The sequence below is a fragment of the Mercenaria mercenaria genome, chromosome 7 (genome assembly GCF_021730395.1).
Source record: "Mercenaria mercenaria strain notata chromosome 7, MADL_Memer_1, whole genome shotgun sequence".
Classification (NCBI taxonomy): domain Eukaryota; kingdom Metazoa; phylum Mollusca; class Bivalvia; order Venerida; family Veneridae; genus Mercenaria; species Mercenaria mercenaria.
The window spans coordinates 31368057-31388886 of record NC_069367.1 but is presented as its reverse complement, the minus strand read 5'-3'; the positions used below and the strand labels follow the sequence as shown (position 1 = coordinate 31388886).

General features: G+C 34.1%; 1 protein-coding gene and 1 long non-coding RNA gene across 4 annotated transcripts in view; one reads left to right on the top strand and one right to left on the bottom strand.

Annotated features, from left to right (window-relative positions):
• LOC123554729 (uncharacterized) overlaps positions 1-20830 on the bottom strand; it is a 122696-nt gene that overhangs the window by 32950 nt on the left and 68916 nt on the right. The window contains exon 1 of one of the 3 annotated variants that reach the window (XR_008371668.1): positions 7768-7872. The exons of the other annotated variants lie outside the window; for them this stretch is intronic. This is a non-coding gene — a long non-coding RNA (uncharacterized LOC123554729). Of the gene's footprint in view, positions 1-7767; positions 7873-20830 lie in introns of those variants that run through there. 3 annotated transcript variants of the gene reach the window in all.
• LOC128558490 (uncharacterized) lies at positions 1549-4933 on the top strand. Its single transcript, XM_053547977.1, has 4 exons — positions 1549-1958; positions 2908-2944; positions 3239-3346; positions 3694-4933. Exons 1-4 carry the CDS (start codon positions 1590-1592, stop codon positions 4104-4106), a joined length of 927 nt encoding a protein of 308 aa, XP_053403952.1. The 5' UTR covers positions 1549-1589; the 3' UTR covers positions 4107-4933.

Below are 20830 nucleotides of genomic sequence, written 5' to 3'. Positions count from 1 at the left end.
TTTGATCGTTCTTGGAATTGTATTCAAAACTCAAGTGTTATAATTGTCTTTTTGAAAGATAACACTTTAAAACTTCACCACATCCGGTAGTTTAGGTTATATTTGCTTAAAATCTGTATAATACATGTTAAAAATGTAAACTGCAAATATCCTCTCACATACAACGGGATACAAAACATTACACATTGTCAATTTCCCGCCACTGTCAATAATATTCGTTTAACACAGAAACATTATTCAAGGGAGCAAATAATTTTTAGTTTTTCGTGACAAAACAAAATCAAGTTTGCGATTTGTTACAATATTTATTCCAGGTCCTCACTTAAGAAGAAATTTAACTCTTTAGTTGATGCTGCTTTTCATTAAAACGGCAGGTAAACAGAGTTTTTAAAATTCATTCCATTATATCTTATTACATTATTCTAAGATTAATACTGAAATTGCATTGAAGTGTATAGATATTGGTTATTTCAAATGAAATACATTTAAATTGCATTAAGTCATAAGAGGACAAAGGCACTTCTAAAGCTCTATAAAGCAACAAATATCGATTTATATGGACAAAAAATAGGAATAAAGAAAGATTTTCAACTTCAAATTATTATTTGTATAATGGGATTTTTACAATTTGTTTGATATAAGTATTACTAAAACGTTATTTTCATAAATCGTTAGGAAGGGTGATTTTCAGCAGAAATATATCGTTATATAGTGGAACTATGCACATTTTTCTTATTCTGACCGGGGCAGTCCTTTTTAGAAAAGTGAAACTGCACGCAGGAGTTGCTTACCTTCCACTTAAGAGATCTCTACCTATAGGTAAGGGAGATCACTGCGTATGGAATTTAAGATATTAACTACTTTTTTAGCCAGATTCCTTTATTTTTAAAGCATCAACTTCAGACGCTTTTGCAGCATTATCGTTACTTTAACAGTCACAGCAACCGAAAATTGCTTTTATAAAACAATCATCAAAAAAACACTATGTGCAGTAAGATGCGCATAATGCCACTTTAGGGATATTTGTACGTGTTTTTTTGTTTTTGTTTTTTGCACATGACAAAACTACATTTTCCGATTCCACATGCTGATTATATAAAAAATCTCTATTCAGAAATAAGCAGATGAACTTGATGATCTCTTCGAAATATCATAGTTTAGAGTGATGCTCTATATAATAGAAGAGTAATCAATTTATGAAACTTCTTCTTTATATTGTCCATTTACTTAAAGAGGGACTTATTCACTTCTTCCGCTAAGGTGACGACATTTCCAGCGGGAATCATTTATTTCGTTTTAAACACCAGTACTGGTTTTTCCAGGAAGCAGACTCGAGAGTGGTTCCAATAAGCTTTCATCACAATCGAGCTTAAACAAATTAGTAAACTAAACACGTCGAGCTGAACAATGACTTATAAAGTATTCACTAAAAATAAAACAATAATAGTTATAAATAAAGTAAAATATGTATATAACGCTTTGTTGCTAGCATGTGTTACGTTTCGTTGCGTAATTTGACATATATTACAAATTACTACTTATATTTCCAGTTTACCTATAACACATTTAGTTTAACAGCATGTCTTGCTATGGAAAGTTCAATATCTGTATGGAATAAATGTTATGGAAAACAAGCGCGTTTGAAAGAAACAAGTAGTTACGATAACCACCAAGAAGTACATTATAAAGTAATTGTGACCGTGTTGGGAGGTGTAGCGGTGCTGCTTCTCTCTTTGATACTCTTGGTTGGAGGATTTATTTCCTTGGAAACGGGATATAGCACTACTGGATATTATAACAATTTTGTTCAACAGTTTTCAGTTCCTTGTGATGATCTTTCATTAAGTCCAGATGAGGATTTCGACTTATTCAACATAAACAGGCACAAATTCAGATACTCAGTTAATAACGACGGGTATATTTGCACATTCAGAAACGTCACAGAAGTGATACTAAAGGTAAGTAGTGCATTCGACTACGTTATTTATTTTTCAGTATCATGAAATAAAAACATTTGACATTTACTCGAAAGCTAGTATAGTAGGGTGTGTGTATTTTTCAAATTCAACCTCGAAACTTTAGAAGGCATCTAATTTTTTATCCAAAATTAGCACTCAGTTTGACCAAATGTTTCAACATGAAAAATCACCAAAAAACGTATTTTCTAGGATAATTTTGGACTTTAAGATTATATGTCAATATTTCAGCTCGATATTGACTATAAAACATTTAGCTTATTTGAATCTTTATCATTCCTGATTCCTGTAGAAACCATCACTAGTCTAATATCAAACAGTATGGAAGGTCTCGAACCAACGACCTCGGATAAGGCGACCGACACAATAACCACCAGAGTAACACTCCCTCAACCATATTATATATCAAGTATCAGAAAATTAAAAAAACTGTCTTATTCAAAGCAGTTCGTTCAAGGTTATTATTAATAATGTGTTTGTTCCAGCGAACCATATGAAAAGCATTCCTATTTATAGTATTTGTCCTATTTCAAAATAGAATAAAGAGAAAGAGAAAACAACCAATTTTAACTAGTGTACCGAGCAGATGCTAAACTATGACTAGCATTTTGTCCGTGATCATAACCCATGCAAGTAAAACAATGACAAATTCCACACTTGAAACGACCGCCGTTTAAAATAAATTTCTTAAAACGACATAATTATAGGTCATATGGCGACGGTCTGGCTTTTGATGGAAGATGAAGACTCCAAGTGCCCCTCTGGGCATATCTTCGGGCTAGGTACCAGCACCAACCTTACTTAAGCCCACTGGACGGCGACCTTAACTGTTTTGTCTATGAGGCGCCATGTTAAAATAAAAGGCAATTTGGTGAAATTTGAAGTTTAGCAACCTTTAACTGTTTGTGAAATATTTGATTTATTTTTGCAGTTTGTTCAACGTATTGGGCGACTTAGACTTTCACAGGGTGAGTTTTTGTTGGAAGTTTTTGTGGTAAATGCTAGATAATGATCGAATCAGTAGAAATGACTTTAGTTAACCAGTAGTTAAGAAAGCTGCATTAAACTTCATTCTTTGTCTGTGTAAATATTATGCAGGCGAGTTAAAATTTCAACAAATTTTTTCATAGACAAATGGGATAAATTATAATTTTCTCAAATCCATCAGATTAATGTTTGGTCACTTTAGCAAGATTTCAATGGGTCAACTTTATGTAACTAGCATATACTTTTCGAAATACAACATTTCTGTTCTTTACCAGGACTAGAGAGTCAACTATATCTTCAGTGTGGAAACAGCACTCTTAAATCATCATCTGGACATTTGACTGCAACATTCTCTAAAGTCTCAAGGCACCCAACGTACAAAGGTAATCTGAAGTATGAATAATGGCAAAAATGGGAGGCATAACAGATAAAATTATTCTTATTTATTATTGTAAGATATGGCGGTGGCTGACAAAAGCATAAAAGTCATGCAAAAGGAACTAGAATCTTAACTTTTAAGGACGTTATTTCGAGAAACGAAAATTTATTAATAAAACAATGTTTTGGATATTTATTCGCCGTTTTAATCAGTATCAAACAATCATTATGCCTTTTTTTAAATATAGCAAGCAAAAATAAAAAAGTAATTTACTTCTGGAGAGAAAACAAGCTTATTTTAAAGCGTTTAATCTGGACGTATCTTTTAAATGTATTTCTTTTAATTTTACAGGACAAGGGTTTGATCAAACAATATTTTGGGACAAACACTCTTCAAGTGCATTTATTTCGGAAAATTTAGAATACCACAAAGGAAAACTACGAGTGCCAGAAGGTCGAATTTACTTTGTTTATGCAGCTGTGCAATTCAACATTAGCACTGTTACTGCGAAAAAGAGTCTTGTTACAAACAAACAGTGGAAAGTCTCTCTTCGAATATGTGTGAGCAGCAGAGGACACGAGCGCACGATACTTTACAAATCAAAAATTTTCAACAGAAGCGAAATAGACATTACTTCATCCCTAAACGTTGGGAGTCACGTATTTCTTGCAAAAGAAGAAGACGTTTACGTAAAAGTATCAAATGCAGAAGGACTTATTCAGAACTCGGAGGGAAACTCCTTTGGAATATTTCCAATGCATTAAGTCTATAAATGTAAAACATGTCAATGTTTCTGCAAATGTAAAAGAACAACATATAAAGGCTCGTTTATATTTTCATTAAATAAAGATATGGAGTGAAAACTGCTTTCTCAGGCCGTCAAAGCTGCTGCTAAAATGCCCAAGTCGTCTTCGAGAACAATTATGTTTGTCCTTGCATGTTAGGTATTGCAACAAAGTAAAGAAATACACACCGAAATATCCTTATGTTACCGGCTCTATCCTAATCTCTTGCTTAATATTATTGTTTTGTATCAAAACATGAGATACAATAAATATTCTTTGAATCTAGCATATTAACATGCTTTGTCCAATAGACTGTATTACCTTAAAAACTTTGGGCATAATTTGATTAAAGGTCCAATACTAAGGAAAGTGAACATTTTAATTTCTTTTCAAAAGCACAGAAACTATTTCATTTTATTGGAAAATGAAAGTTGGTATGTAGAAATTCGAAATAAATCGCAGTATATGTACAATTATTTTTCTATGAAGTATGAAGAAAGTTAAAAAGACTTGGGGGGGGGGTCATTCTGTCGATTCATTGAAATTTCAACATAATACACATACATTTCTTTGAGTTCCAAAGACCTTCTGTAAATTTTGACCTGCCAATCTTCATTATTTAGTGTCTTGCAGAAGTCTATGCACTGGCTATGAAAAAAATTGCCAACTCACTTTCCCTTAGTAATGGACCTTTAAACATGTGGAATCTTTATTTCATCAATAACGTTTAATGATCTGTTTTTGGAAAGCGCTCAGCGATCTGTTTTTGAAATGCATTCCATGTAACCATCAAAATTTGTATCTTCCGACATTTGGCCTTTCTCAATACAGACAATGAATGTTCTGCAATTTGTCAAGTACATATTGCATATGTTTTTCTACATAAATACATATGAGCTAAACATTTATCGACATATAACAATACCTGTGAATAGTTAATATGTCACAGATATATTAAAGCAGCATTAACTATCAGATATATGAAAATAATCCAAAGTCTTATATGAAAATAAAGCCCTAATTTGTGCCTATATCATTTTGACCATACAAAGAAATCGAATTTTCTCACGAACCAACAAAAGATTTGTTAGCTCATTTGACTGTGCCTATTTAAAGTTCGTCGGTTTGTAAATAATCTACCCATGGCCTGATTATGTTGATTTAGATTAGAACGTCAGTCAAAAATTTCAAAACCAGTTAAAAATTTCGATATTCCTTCAAAATGCTAATTTCAATTTGTGTTTCAATCCGTTTTCAGTTATCCCCAATACAGTTAGATATACTCATGACAATGATATAGTGAAGAGAGCCTTGTTGATTTTTTTCTGCAAAGAGATTATAAAATCTTTATAAGTAATTGAATACAAGTCATACTAGTTCTCGGCGAACTACTTTGTTTCCAAGGGCAGGTATTCCAGACCACGTATAAGTTAAACATTCCTCAACTTCCGTTATAGCAGGCGACCAATACTTTTACCTCCTTATCCAAATTATTATTTTCGAAACAGCTTAGTGGTTAGAGATATAGTTTACGTCATTTAAACACAAAGCATGCCAATGTAAATGTTTTTCTTTTAATAAATCCGCTTTGTTAGTGGTTGCTTGACTACTTTGATATTTTAGATAAGAATTATTTCAAGTGTTTCCTTTGTGTGCAGTAACCTTTAGTCTCTTTGTGTCACACTCAAGAACGGATACAGAAAAATACATGCATATTTTTTCCAAATTGTAACCTGTTAGATATATAACGCTTTGTTTCACGATACATTAGTCTATAATGACAAGTAGATATATAAACTATTATAACAGTCCGACAACAACATTAGGTATGGAAAAGGTAAAAAAGAAGGCATAGAACAAAACGGTATTTCGGTATGTAACTTAGCACACGTTAAACGCCTACTGAATGAATAAAACACCTGGAAGATTCACAATTGTTCTAAAGTGACGCCGAAAATTGTAAATTTACCGCTGTTTGCTGTTACACCCGATGACAACGACAGGGTGGACCCAGTATTATAAATGATTCCAACTTCCTGTACTAGCAACAAAACCTTTCTTTCTTAATGTATCATGCTACTAATTGTGAAAACAAGGATATCGGTAAAGCAATTTATTTACATAAGAATCTTGACAACTTGAAAAAATATGCATATAATCCTCTCTGTGTGTGTTTGCGTCATTATATCACGCAATGCGGATATCCGGTGACATGTCAAGGCTTATGTTGTGACTACAATATCTCGGTTTACGAAAACAAACAAAAATCTGGTCGATATGTCTGACATTTAAGATTATTAACGTCTAAATGTATGAAATCACTATGAATATATGTATTGACAAGCTGGGAACTCTGGCGGAATTCAACATGCTACAACATAAAAAATACGAAATATAATAAAACTAAGAATAATATGCATTATATGACTAGGAACTTTCTGTATAGTAACTGGTTTAAAATTAAAAAATAAAAATCTACTTGCTGATGATTACAATCAAAATCAAAACACATTCTGACCATTTTCAAAATTCATACGAAAAATTTAATTGTTGTTTCACTAATTACTTATTCTTAGCCTTGATAATATTACTTGTTTAGATAAACGAATTTGATATGGGCGTAGTAACCTTGATCAGAGCAAAGAATGACGCACTGCCGTGCCTTATGCAGTGGTTTTACATTATAACGAACAAACACATTTCTTAAAGTAGAACATGTGGTGTCTACCGTGTCGTGTTGGCAAAAAGCAGGACAACACGAAAAATTGACAAACATCTTATTTGTCGAGTTTTCGTGTTTTTTGCCCCGACGACACAAAAACATGACCCTTTAAGTATCAACATTTATTTACTGAAACCTGAGGTTTAAATCAAAACGGCGGTTGGTAAATTTTAAACATTCCAAAGATCTAGAGGATCCAAGCTCTTTTACTGGAAGAAGAGCTGTAATAGGAGATCATTTCATCACCTTATACTCAAGTCATTTGCCGTTCACAATGCACAGAATGAGCGATATATGGATGCGCCACTTTCTAACTGTGCGCTATATTGACAATCATCTGTCTAGATATCTTTACGCTTAACACATATATGTAAGTCTCAGCTGACTCTGCACAAAACAGCAACAAACTGTTTTGCAAGTCGAGACACTTATTTGTTTGGTTAGCATAACTGATTAGAAGTCGGCATACAAAATACGTAACTGATTACATACAGCATGTGCATGTTCTCTGTTTAAATACAAAAATATAATTACTTAACATTCTGTTAACAGAAAAGTTCAAGCTTTCAAGGCATGCATTACAATGCAATGTAAATATTGTTCACATATGTAAATAAATATTCGATACCGTTATCATTTCTATTATGAGGTATGCCACAATTAAATCTGTAGACTAAACAGTACTGTTCTAACATCTACGTTGTGTTACTAAATTAATAAACAAATTCGATTGTATATTTTTCAAACGGAATACGTGACGCCCTCTCAAAATGTTACTGAAAGACAGGAGGAAATGTGTTTCCGTTGCCAATGTATAAAACATTGAAATGCTCAGACTATTCCTCGAAATAATGAAAAAACGGAAGAGTTCAGACATGCTAAAACATATACCAAATATACACTTATTTCAATACTAACCTTAGTTTAACGTTAATACCAATTTAAATTTTGTAAAGTTTAACTTTAATCTTCTTTAAAAATGAATTTAATGCGACGTATGTACTAACCAAAGAGTGGTCTGCGTAGAACTGACTATTGTACAAAATCTCCGTATAAGTAGTCATAATCACGTGACCTAACAAACCGGTTTTGTACACGCACCGTTTCAGACAAATGTTCTTCACTATACGCTGTAACGTGGAGAACTAAAATTGTTGTGCGCATGTTTAACCGAAAACGCCAAAACGAAAATACGAAAACTCGACAAATAAGATATCTGCGTGATGTGTTCGTGTTTTCTAGTCGGCGGGACGAAAAAACGACACCAACACGACAAATTCGTAACCGCAAACTCGAAAACCCAAAAATAAGTATGTTATGTCGGCGTCCTCTAAGCGACATGTGTTTGTGTAAAATGCGTCGTTTTCGTGTAGTCATGCTGTGGTGTTTTCGCCTCGCCATGACGTCAAGACGACAGCAGAAATCCGCCACCAGAAAAACAGGTACATGTAGAAGGCACTGCAATATAATCCTTATCATAGTTTTACTTTGCTAGCGCTCGGCTTTCATTTCCACGCTGCCCCTCCGAATTTGGAGAACAGTCTTACACAGGCAGTCATATAAGATCCTTGTATTAGCATCAAGGCAGTAACTTTCATTTACTATGAGTCCCTTGTGGTTTGGGTTTATATATTGCAATAGCTTATTCTCAGCTGGCCAAAGCATTCGCTCGCACAGAAAAGCAGTGTAAAACAGCCTCCATGGGGTTAGAAAGCTTTAGACTAAAATCCTATGTCGAACTAGAGCTATCACTAAAGAAGTTGAATGTACCCCCGCATGCACTGACACAGTACATTGCAATTTGACGCACACTAGATTGCATGCGGACTGTATGTATATAGACTGTATGTATACAGCATAGTAACAAAACAAGAGGGCCAAGATGGCCCTAGGTCGCTCACCTAAACAACCATAACAGTGTTAACATGTTTGACATAGTGATTTCATAGAAACAAATATTCTGACCAATTTTCATTAAGATTGAACCAAAAATGTAGTCTCTTGAAGTGTATTTTCTTCAATTTAACATAATGACCTAGTTTTTAAGCCAAGGTAACCTACATTCAAACTTGGCCTAGATTTGATCAAGGCAATCATTCTGACTAATTTTCATGAACCTCAATTGAAAAATACAGCCTCTATTGCATACAAAACTTTTTTCTTTGATTTGTCCTAGCGACCTAGTTTTTGATCCCAGATGACCCGTATTCAAAACTGACCTTAATTTCATCAAGGCTATCATTCTGACCAAATTTCATGAAGATCAATTGAAAAATACAGTCTCTATCGCATACAAAAGGGTTTTTTTTATTTGACCTAGTGACCTAGTTTTTAACCACAGATGACCCATATTCTAACTTGACCTAGATTTCATTAAGGCAATCATTGTAACTATATTGTATGTATATCCAGTGTAAAATGCAGCCCCTATTGCGTACACAAGGTTTTTCTTTAATTTGACCGGGTGACCTAGTTTTTGATCCAAGATGACCCATATTCAAATTCAACCTAGATTTCATCCAGGCAAACATTCTGATCAAATTTCATGAAGATCCGGTGTAAAATGCAACCCCTATTGCATACACAAGGTTTTTCTTTGATTTGACCTTGTGTCCTAATTTTTGATCCCAGATGACCCATATTAGTAACTGGCCTAGATTTCATCAAGGCAATCATTCTGACCAAATTTCATGAAGATCAATTGAAAAATACAGCATCTATTGCATACACAAGGTTTTTCTTTGATTTGACCTAGTGACCTAGTTTTTGATCCCAGATGACCCATTTTCGAATTCTTCCTAGATTTCATCAAGGTAATCATTCTGACAAAATTTCATGAAGATCAGTTGAAAAATACAGCCTCTATCGCATACACAAGGTTTTACTTTGATTTGACCTAGTGACCTAGTTTTTGACCCCAGATGACCCATTTTCGAACTTGGCCTAGAATTTATCCAGGTAATCATTCTGATCAAAATTCATGAACCTCAATTGAAAAATACAGCTTCTATCGCATACACAAGGTTTTTCTTTATTTTGACGTAGTGACCTAGTTTTTGATCCCAGATAACCCATATTAGTAACTGGCCTAGATTTTATCAAGGTAATCATTCTGACCAAATTTCATGAAGATCAGTTGAAAAATACAGCCTCTATCGCATACACAAGGTTTTTCTTTGATTTGACCTAGTGACCTAGTTTTTGACCCTAGATGACCCATTTTCTAACTCGGCCTAGATTTCATCAAAGTAATCATTCTGACAAAATTCACGAAGATCAACTGAAAAATACAGCCTCTATCGCATACACAAGGTTTTTCTTTGATTTGACCGAGTGACCTAGTTTTTGACCCCAGATGTTCCATTTTCAAACTCGGCCTAGATTTCATCAAAGTTATCATTCTGACCAAACTTCATGAAGATCAGTGAAAAATACAGCCTCTATCGCATACACAAGCTAAATGTTGACGGACGACGGACGACAGACGACAGACAGACGACGGACGCCGGACATCGAGCGATCAGAAAAACTCACCTGAGCATTGCTAAGGTGAGCTAAAAACAAAGTCCCATAACTATGTAGAATATTTATCTAAAATAATGTAACATGCACCATGCACAACTAGGGTTGATACTGATCATTTGTGCATATGCAGACTGTATGTACATAGTATGTTAATAAGAATCAAAGTCCCATAACTCTGCAATTGTTGTTGTTGAAAGAACCTAACATGCCCCATGCACAACTACTGTTGTTACAGATCACTTGTGTGAAGTTTAATTAAATTGTGTCAAGGGGATGGAGAGAGATGGTGTGCACAGGATTGTGTCTATGTATATAGTATAGTAACAAAAAAAAGTCCCGTAACTCTTCCAATTTTTTTTTCTGAAAGAACCTAACATGTCCCATGCACAACTACTTTTGTTAGTGATCACTTGTGCGATGTTTCATTAAATTGTGTCAAGGGGATGAGGAGTGATGGTGCGCACAAGATTTTGTCTATGTATATAGTATAGTAACAAAAAAACAAAGTCCCGCAACTCTGCATTTTTTTTCTGAAAGAACCTAACATACCCGATGCACAACTACTGTTGTTACTGATCACCTGTGTGAAGTTTCATTAAATTGGGTCAAGGGGATGAGGAGAGATGATGCGCACAACACTGTGTCTACGTACGGACGTTCTAACGAAACGGTATTTATGTGACACCCCCATTGTTCTCTCTATTGTTCTAACAGTCACATAAAAAGAAAAAGGTCACATAAACAGAACGGAATGAATGACATCAAAGGGAAAGTACCGTTATGAAGTCACTTAACCATCATTTCGCGGGCACAGACAGGTTAGAATATCAAGCCTTGCAGCACTAGAACAAACAATATGCATGCAATGCTTAGGAATTGATGTTACTACAGAAACAATACCAGATAAGTTACAGGGAAGACATGATGGAAACTTAATTACTTTACATGGTGTTAGACTGGATAGTTTCTAAGTGAATACTTATTATCATTATTATTAACTTGACTGATTGTGTTTAATATTCTTTTCAGCCAAATGCTTTATTAGTCTTGTAAATATCTGATAAATTCGATAACATCAAATTTCAAAAAGGCCATATGTAAGTATGGCGTCTTCTATTTTACTATCTATTTGTATATCTAGTTTATTGTGAAAGACAAGTAAGAAGAACAATCTCGAAATTTATCTATGATTGAAAGACGACGCAACCGTTGAAGTTTTATTCCTCTTAATAATTAGATAATTAGAAATATCAATTAGACCAATTCGGATTTTACATGTACATACTATGTGTAATTATCATATATTTAATAAATTGTAGGCTAATGCAGACAGGGAAAACATTACTTAACTATTATCTTGATGGCTCTATTGAAAGATGCATATTTAATCATCAATGGTTCTGGTATCATTAATGCAATCTCCTGATATCTAAAGAGTGTAAAAAACAAAATATGTAAATAATGACCCTTATCTTTGACCGACAACCATAGGTCATGTGCGCGACAAGTACTCTAAACATGGGAAACATATCAGTTTAGTAATAAAAACCTTTAATGCAATTAAAAGTTATGGGGCGGAAATAATTTTTCACCCAACCTTTAGCAGTGACATTGACCTTTAACCGACAACCTGGCACATTGTCTCATCACGGGAGACAGTTTTCTCCAGTTACGAATTTTAAAACAAAGGTTATTAAAAAGATTATATTCTCAATATCTCTTGGGTCTCATCGCGTGGCCTGCTAAAATATAACTAGTCCTAATTTTATATATCTAAATTTATTCCCATACTTCCATTAATTGCATACCTCTCAAATGTAAAAATCAGTGTGACAGACACAAAACAGATATTCACACGGGAAAATACAAAGAAACATGAATTGTTTACAAAAGCGTCCTTTATAAAAAAAAAAATAAATATCTGAGATACCAGAACAATAAACAACCTTCTCAGAGCCCTTGCCAATGTAAACTATCACGAAGTTTATTTTATTTAAAATGTTATGATTGTTATAAATTATTTCAAATGTTTATCAAAGCTATGATACAACACGTATTGCTAAATGTTTCCCAGCCACTTTACTATATACAAAGTCATAACATATATTGTATTAAAGGCAAAGGTATGTTAGTACAATAAATATAGGTTTCAATTCAACTATTAGCTTCTCTTACCAATATAAATCGATTATTTCAGTTGTTAGTAATTTAATTTAATTTATATCATGGTAATTTCCGCTTTGGGAAACAAGACATGTATTGCGATTATATTCTGTGCAAATATACCGCGATCCATTTCATGACTTCATTGCCAATCGTTTAAAGCGTTATTAACAGTTACTGTTTCATAATATATACATAGTAACATATTACACCGATTGCTATAGATTGGAATCATAAAGGGGCCGGTACTGGTTCTTCCCAGGAATACGAGCTTGAGTGTATCGGTGCTCTCATCGGTCAAAGTAAAGTACCAGGGTCTCGTATCACAATAGTTCATAAGTTTTATTCTAAGATCTCTCATAACTATGAACTCATTTCATATTACTTGTGTCTTTTTAAAAAGATGTCGGTTCTGTGTTTTGGGGCAAATCTATCTTATTTTCTAAGAACATCATAATAGTTCTAAAATTGTCTTAGTTGCCTTTTTGAAACGGGCACGGACTGTTTTTTTTTCGCAAAGAGCTTGTCTAAATTAAGTAAGCTAGACAGGTCTGTGTGTAATAGGATTCTCATTGATTCTGTTTGGATACATAGTTCAGTAAAAATATCGTTGAACAGAAATTAGCAGCTTGAAATAGAATTTCAGTGTAATACGAAAACACCGGGGTAGACTTTTCCTTTTGAAAAAATAAAGAAGAAAAGTTGCAATCTACTTGCAATATATTCTGTAACTAAAATGATGTCAAAGTGGTCGTTTGAGTCACAATCTGAATTATCATGTAAAACTCACAAGTTGAACTTTGGACTTTCATGTCGTGTTTTTATTAAATACCGTCAAAGATAAATTAGTAGCTATTCATTTCGAAATTATTTAAGTAATGCATAAAACATCAATGCTGCAGATAAAAACTAAAGGTGCTTTTGAGAAAAGCGTACGTCTGCCACAACTGCCTAATCGTCTAAATAGTAAGTCAGTCTTTATATACTATTACTCACTACAAATATACCTTTGAAGAGTAAAAAGGCTGCTTTGGGGTAATTCAATGGCCATAATTTTGAAACTCTTGGGCCGATTTGGTTAGTTATAGAACTTTGCCGAGGACTTCTAGCCAAACACATTTTGTTCAAGTTTAGTAAGATCGGATGAGAAATATTTTACTTAGAGCGCGGACAAGAGTAGAAAGGCCTATTTTCGGTAATTCAAGGGCCATAATTTCGAAATGCGTGGGCCGATTTGGCTGTCGGTCACACTTGGCCGAGGACTTACGGTCAAACACATTATGTTTAATTTAGGTGAAGATCGGATGAGAAATGTTTGACTTAGAGCGCGGGCAAGAGTAAAAAGATTGGTTTTCGGCAATTCAAGGGCCATAATTCCGAAGTGCCTTAGCCGGTTTTGCTAGTTATCAAACATGGCCGAGGATTTGTAGTCAAACACATTATGTTTAAGTTTGATGAAGATCGAATGAGAAATGTTTTAATTAGAGAGCGGACAAGAGTAAAAAGGCCGATTTTTGGTAATTCAGGGGCCATAACTCCAAAGTGCCTGGGCCGATTTTGCTGGTTATGGAACGTGGCTGAGGATTTATGATCAAATATATTTTTTAAGTTTGGTGAAGATCGAATGAGAAATGTTTTACTTTGAATGCGGACAAGCTTTGTGACAGACAGACAGACTGGAGTAAATCAATATGTCTAGCTCCCACACCACTGTGTGGTGGAAGACATAACTATACTCTGATGTTGATGACATATCGCGTGTACGATATTCTAGTTTTCTCCTTTACTTTCGATAGACACCGAATTACGTGTACATATTTGTATTTAATGGTTTCTTTTTAATCGTCTTCAGTTAATTAATTACCAGATATTATTTAGATTTTGCGAATAAGATGGAAGTAATGAAAAGTTTCAAATTTCGAATTTATATAATATTATTCTTAATATGTCTATCACATTTATAAATGTTTAAAAGCTCTATTTGAATGCTAGAAGGAATTCGACATTGGAGCGTCCGCGGCAGTGTATGTAAGGTCGCTGACTTCGAACCAATGTGGGTCGAGCCAAGGTCTGGTCTGGGGAGCCATGCGGCTACCTTGCAAGGTGCCAAGTTGTGTCTGTAATAATGAAGTCTTTTTCTATCATTTAAAACTATAAAATGGTAATATGATCAACAAATAAACGAACAACCGATGGGAAAACCTGAAATTAAATCCAGTTAAAATAACAAGCACAGTGTTAAAATCAGGTAAATTGCACACTTCTTGCGATATCTCTTTTAGTATGTATTACTAAGTGTTTTCAAATGTTTATGCCTTTGATGAACAAAGATTTGTTTTGCAAATCGATTTATTAGTTAAATGACCGGTATTACGGTACAGTTCTAAAGATGGGAGTATCCTATGACAAGCAGAACAAATTGGTTCCAGAGTCTGTCTGTATATTACTAAAAGCAAAGTTATGAATACATAAAAGAAAGTATGACATCATTCCCAAACATTTTTATTTTTTTTCAAAAATCTTCGGAATGTATGACTAAAATATGTTTCACTTATTAACCTTTTTACCGAAGCAACTTCGCTATATTTAAATGAAATGTGCAACGTAATGAACTGAGAATTTGAAAGGTATTTACATTTAATTACATTTGTTAACAATGTTGTACTATGCTATTACACTATTGGGTTACAAAGGAATTCCTCTGTTGGCGGTATTTGTACATTATTCCGAAATTAACCTTTAAAATGCAAAACCTGCTAACAATGCCTAAATTTTCTATGTCAGTAGATAATGCGGAATGCGATGTTTACCTATAGTTAATCTCGATGTTACAATCTCTTGGTGATCACGTAATACGCATATATTCTTTAATGCTCCAACACAATAAGAGTCTCAAACAAATTGTTTAAATGATTAATTGAATTTATATTGTCCGCGAAGCATCTTTCGAACAATTTTTCAACAGAGTACGAATGTTGATTTAACTCATTATCGTCGGCGTGAATCTTGTAGATTGCATATTGAAAAGTGTTCAAAAGGAAAATAATAAATTGCAGTTTTATTACATTTTAGATTCTTTTTCACATTCTCTGAGGCAAAAGAGCAAATGTTAAGAATAGTTTGGCTTTTTCAAACATTTCACAAAAAAATGTTTGTTTATTTTAAGAAAATAAACGACCAGAAGCACTAATATAATTTGATTTATGCGTTGCATTTTGAAATTTATATTTTATATCTAACTGATATTAAAATTAGGTTGATTGTATGACTTTTTAGATAAAATAATTATTTTATTATTGACATAGTATATTCTTTTAACTTATGAAAGTTCAATTTACTTTGTCATTGTGTTTGAAATTTATACATCACGGACAATTATTGTTTTAGGCTGAAGGAATTGGTAAACAACAGTTTACTTTCACAAAACAGTACTCAGTTCCAGATAAATATGATTTTACAGTCGGTTGGGAATTTTCTGTCCTGATTATTTTTTATTAATATTTTAAAATCGTTTAAATGTCACCACGTATTGTATGTTTAAGTAACGACTATGGGTTTGAGATCAAAATTGAGTCTGCAATACACATGGAAGTGCAGTTTGTATAGGTAGGTATCTCTTTCTGTTTCTGTGACTGCGAGGTCGATGCCGTGGGGTTATATAAAACATGTAGTTAATAAATTGTATATACATCTATTTATTGCAAATAATATTAGTTTTACTATACCTTAGTAACAAAACAGTCCTTTGCTGTGTTCGGAGCAAATAATAATAAATCAAAATTATTCAAGGTTTTTACACGTAATTTTAAATTTGGAATAAAGGTGTGTGATGGTGATTTGAAGAACGCAACAATCAACATATTCCTCCACCTCCACCACAATTACCCACTCCCCAATAAAAAGAAAAAAAGAACACTTTCAGCTTCTTGTGCCTTAGTATTCCACCTGTAGTCATAATGTAAAACTCTGACCATTGCTACTACAACTTTTATTTGTTTGTTTTTGGTTTAACGCCGTTTTTTCAGCGGTAGTTTAGAAATGAAACGGCAACAGAGCTCTTGAATTCTGTACCAGTACGAACCTGTCCTGAACAAGTAACTATCAACTTCCCCCAAATGATTCAGAGGTTGAGAACGAATGATTTCAGGCAAAATGTCTTTTATTAAATCGTAATGGAGAAAATACGAGAATCGAAATAACGACCCCTGTACTCTCCTTATATTTACGACCTACAAGTAGCGGAAAACTTCAATTATTCTGCATTAGCTTTGGTATGTTATGAGAGACGTCCCGGCACAGAATTTGTGTAGTTTTGTTCCCTATTATGTCAATATTCAAATCAAATGTGGAATGGTACTTTAAATATATTTTAGAAAAAAACAACATTTTTTTTTATAAAATAAATCTTACGTTTAAATTAATACCTTCTTCAAACTGTTATGCTACTTCAGTATATTCTGATAATCTACTAAAATACCAGACAGCAGCTTTCTGCAGGACCATTGTTTTGCAAACAGACAAGCGCATAAATAAATAGCTGCACACGCAGAAGGGTGGGTTAATCTTTATGATTCTATTACCCTATAATATCTGTTATAGTGTACCAGATACCTACATTGAATTTAACTTCTGTTTGACGTTGCCATTAGAACTGAACAACCATAATTTGCAAGGCCCGCTATTGTTATTTGAACTTCCATAACAATACATAGATAGTTTTTAATCTTTGCAGAGGTTAATGTTTTGCGTGAGGAGAAACGTAGGCAGAAAAAATTAACAATTTACGTTTAAAGGACAGAACACAGCTGACGTCGAATTAGACACGTTATGTTATTTGAACATGCCTTGTTTTTGCTCTATTATAGATCAATTTTATATTATAATCATGAAAAAAGAAATTGGGTATGTTGTTTCCCAACCGTAGGCTTTCCAATTGTTATGATTACAAATTTAATTATTTTGCAGCTGTCGGCGTTCAGATAAAACATCTGCTATGGCTACAACGTAATATATTGCACCTTTCAAGGTTTACAAATTCATTGGTTAGAAAACGAGTTGTTATTTGTTAAAGCCAAGGCTTTAGAACTCGATGAAACGATGTGTGGATCGCAAGAACCAGGTCGGTAGGTCAAAGGTCAAGCTCACAAATCGAATGTAAAATTTGTCCCTGATATTTTGTGTCATGAGCTTAATTTGATAAATATTCACTGATTTGATTTAAAACTTAGCATTTAAAATGGCGGCGATCATGCCATGTGCAGAGCGCATGAACAAGGTTGATGTGCAGAATTCATGAACTTGGTCGGGTCGGTAGAGGTCAAGGTTACAGGCCAAATTCAAATGTCAATCCTGTACATCGATATTTGTGTCTGAAGCACATCTTAAACATTATTCAAGGTTTTGACATTACACTTGGGAAATAGGTGGGTGGTGTTATGAGGATTTCATGAGTGCAACAATCCATACTTCCCTCCCAAACATTAGTTTCTTGTCCCTTAGAGTTCCGTCGCCGCCGCTGCACAAATATTCAAAGCTCGATTTAATGCCATATTACACCACCCTCCGGTACACGCACATGCCAAAATGGTGTGAATGTCAAATTTTGTGTAGGATTTCTTACATTTATCAATATGTTCTATTTTGCTTTGCAATCGATTTATAAGTGTAACTTCCAACCTGCAACATGTTCGCTGATTGTTAATCTACTAAAATATTGTTACAACGGTTTGTTCACGTTTAGATATATTTTTGTTGAGTACAACGGTCCATATTTTCTCTTAAGACACATCTGGTGCCAGACATTTTTATACATCACACGTGAATGAGAAGCTGCAAGCATAATCAAAAATGAAATGTTAAATATTTCATGAAAATCAAAGTTTATTGTTATTTCATTTTCGAAATGTGCTTTTTCATAGCTATACAGCTGTATTCGTAACATTCTATTTTTGTTCTCAATAAAATTTAGCATGATAATATTGGTGATTTATAGTACATTGAACAGGAGGTGTAATCAGGGGTGACAGCCGCAATAAGACGCCATCATCGAGATAATCTCGGTTAATACGTTCTAGATATATTTATAGAAACAGGTCACAATGATGTGTTTCTACTAACAAACATGCTAATTAAAGTATCAGAATTTTTGCATTGCCTTGTGAACAGAATAACATTAATTTATGGTTGTTATCGAGATAAAACATAGCAATACAATAATCAATATAAAATATTCAATATAAACAGACAATAAATAGATATTTTTATGTAATATCCTATTTTAGAGTTTACCTTTTGCTGAAATATCGCAATTTCTCCTTTCGTTGCCTTTTATAGACAAAATCAAAATCAGGTCACACAACTACTTTTACACTTAAAACGACGCAGTCGTCGACATGTTATTACATTAGTTGCCAGACACAACTAAATACCGTCAGGTGCAATACTTACAACAAGAGTGCAAGAATGTCACAATTTACGCCCGTCGCAGCAAATTAGCAAATAGCACCTTTATTTGCAAATGGAATCTTAATTTTGTGATTGTTTAGTAATTATTGTAATTCTTTTGTTTTTCTAAGTCCACAAAAAAAGCTCCTTACCAAGTAGAGATACCTTAAAATACACCAAAAATTTGAAAGTAACATCTATGTTGTACCACAGAAAAGTGGTATGATTTTTTTTCCTACGGTCAATTATAAAAAAAAGTTACAATATAGGTTATTTATAGTACCAACTAAGGGAAGTTAAAAACAAAACAAAACAAAAATCCAAATAAATTGTGTAAGTCCAGACAAAAATCCTTACCCGGTAGAGATAGGTCAAAATACACCTCAACATTGCATGTAATATGCATGTTGTACTACAAAAAAACTGGTCTTGATTTTTCCCTACGACTAGTAATGAAAAAGTTGCAATATAAGCTATTTATAGTAAAACAAAGGGAAGTAATTCTAAAGAAGGGACCTGCGCATGACACTCCGTCTCATGATGGTGTACAATTGTGCCAAATAACATCAAAATCCCTCCATGCATGAAGACGATATGGTTCGGACAAAGTATACATTCTTATATACTATAACCTCCAAGTGTGACCTTGACCTTAGATCTAGGGACCTGGTTCTTGCGTATGACACTCCGTCTCATGATGGTAAACAAATGTGCCAAGTTTCATCAAAATCCACCCATGCATAAAAAAGAAATGCTCTGGACAAAGTCTTCATTCTTGTATCCTTTGACCTCGAAGTGTGACCTTGACCTTAGACCTACCGACCTGGTTCTTGCGCATGACACTCATTCTCATGATGGTGAACAATTATGCCAAGTTAAATCAAAATCCCTCCATGCACGAAGAAGATATGCTCCTGACAATGTCATTTTTGAACCTGACCTTTAACCTCCACGTGTGACCTTGACCTTAGACCTACGGACCTGGTTCTTTGCATATGACACTCCGTCTTATGATGGTGAATAATTATGCCAAGTTTCATCAATATCCCTCCATGCATTTAGAACATATGCTCCGGACAAAGTCTGTTGACGCCGCCCGCCCGTCAGGGGCGTTCCCATAATACGTGCCGTTTTTCAAACGGGCGTATAAAAAGTATAGAATTTATCAGGAGTAAATGTAACACTGCAATTTGAAAAGAAAAAAATGATAAAGTCTTTTAGAGTACATTATTCCTTTTAATTTTATGAAACAATCCCAGACAAATACTCACAACATTAAGAAATAATGTTCTATTATCATAAAGCTACCGGTGTCATATTCATTGACTACGGAAATGAGTCGCGCCATGGAAAAACCAACATAATGGCCTTGCGACCAGCATGGATCCAGACCAGCCTGTGCATCCACGCAGTCTGGCCAGGATCTATGCTGTTCACTGTCAAAACCTATTGCAGTTAGAGAAACCGTTAGCGAACATCATGGATCCTGACCAGACTACGCGGATGCGCAGGCTGGTCTTGATCTATGCTGGTCGCAAACTCACTATGTTGGTTTTTCCGTGGCACGGCTCATATAAATTCTGGCATTTTCTATCCTTCCGGTACAGTTATCAGATTCAGGTCATTTTAGGGATTAAGGGTCATACAAATGGTATAACAGTATTTTACTTTTTCATACACATAATTTTATTAAAATAGTTAAGCTGTTAAATTTAACGAGATGGAGGAAAATTATGGTATTCCAAAGTCTTTATGCTGTCCAATAGAAAAAAAAAATAGTGTAGCATGACCTAGTGAATACAAACAATATGACATAGCTTCATTTCCCTTTCACGGCATCAAACATGTG

Bases quoted from the DNA above. Each gene is read 5' to 3' on its own strand.
- LOC128558490 (XM_053547977.1), top strand. From the start codon at position 1,590: ATGGAAAGTTCAATATCTGTATGGAATAAATGTTATGGAAAACAAGCG. The intron at 1,959-2,907 runs GTAAGTAGTGCA...TTATTTTTGCAG, and splicing joins TCACAGAAGTGATACTAAAG to TTTGTTCAACGTATTGGGCG. The intron at 3,347-3,693 runs GTAATCTGAAGT...TTAATTTTACAG, and splicing joins AAGGCACCCAACGTACAAAG to GACAAGGGTTTGATCAAACA.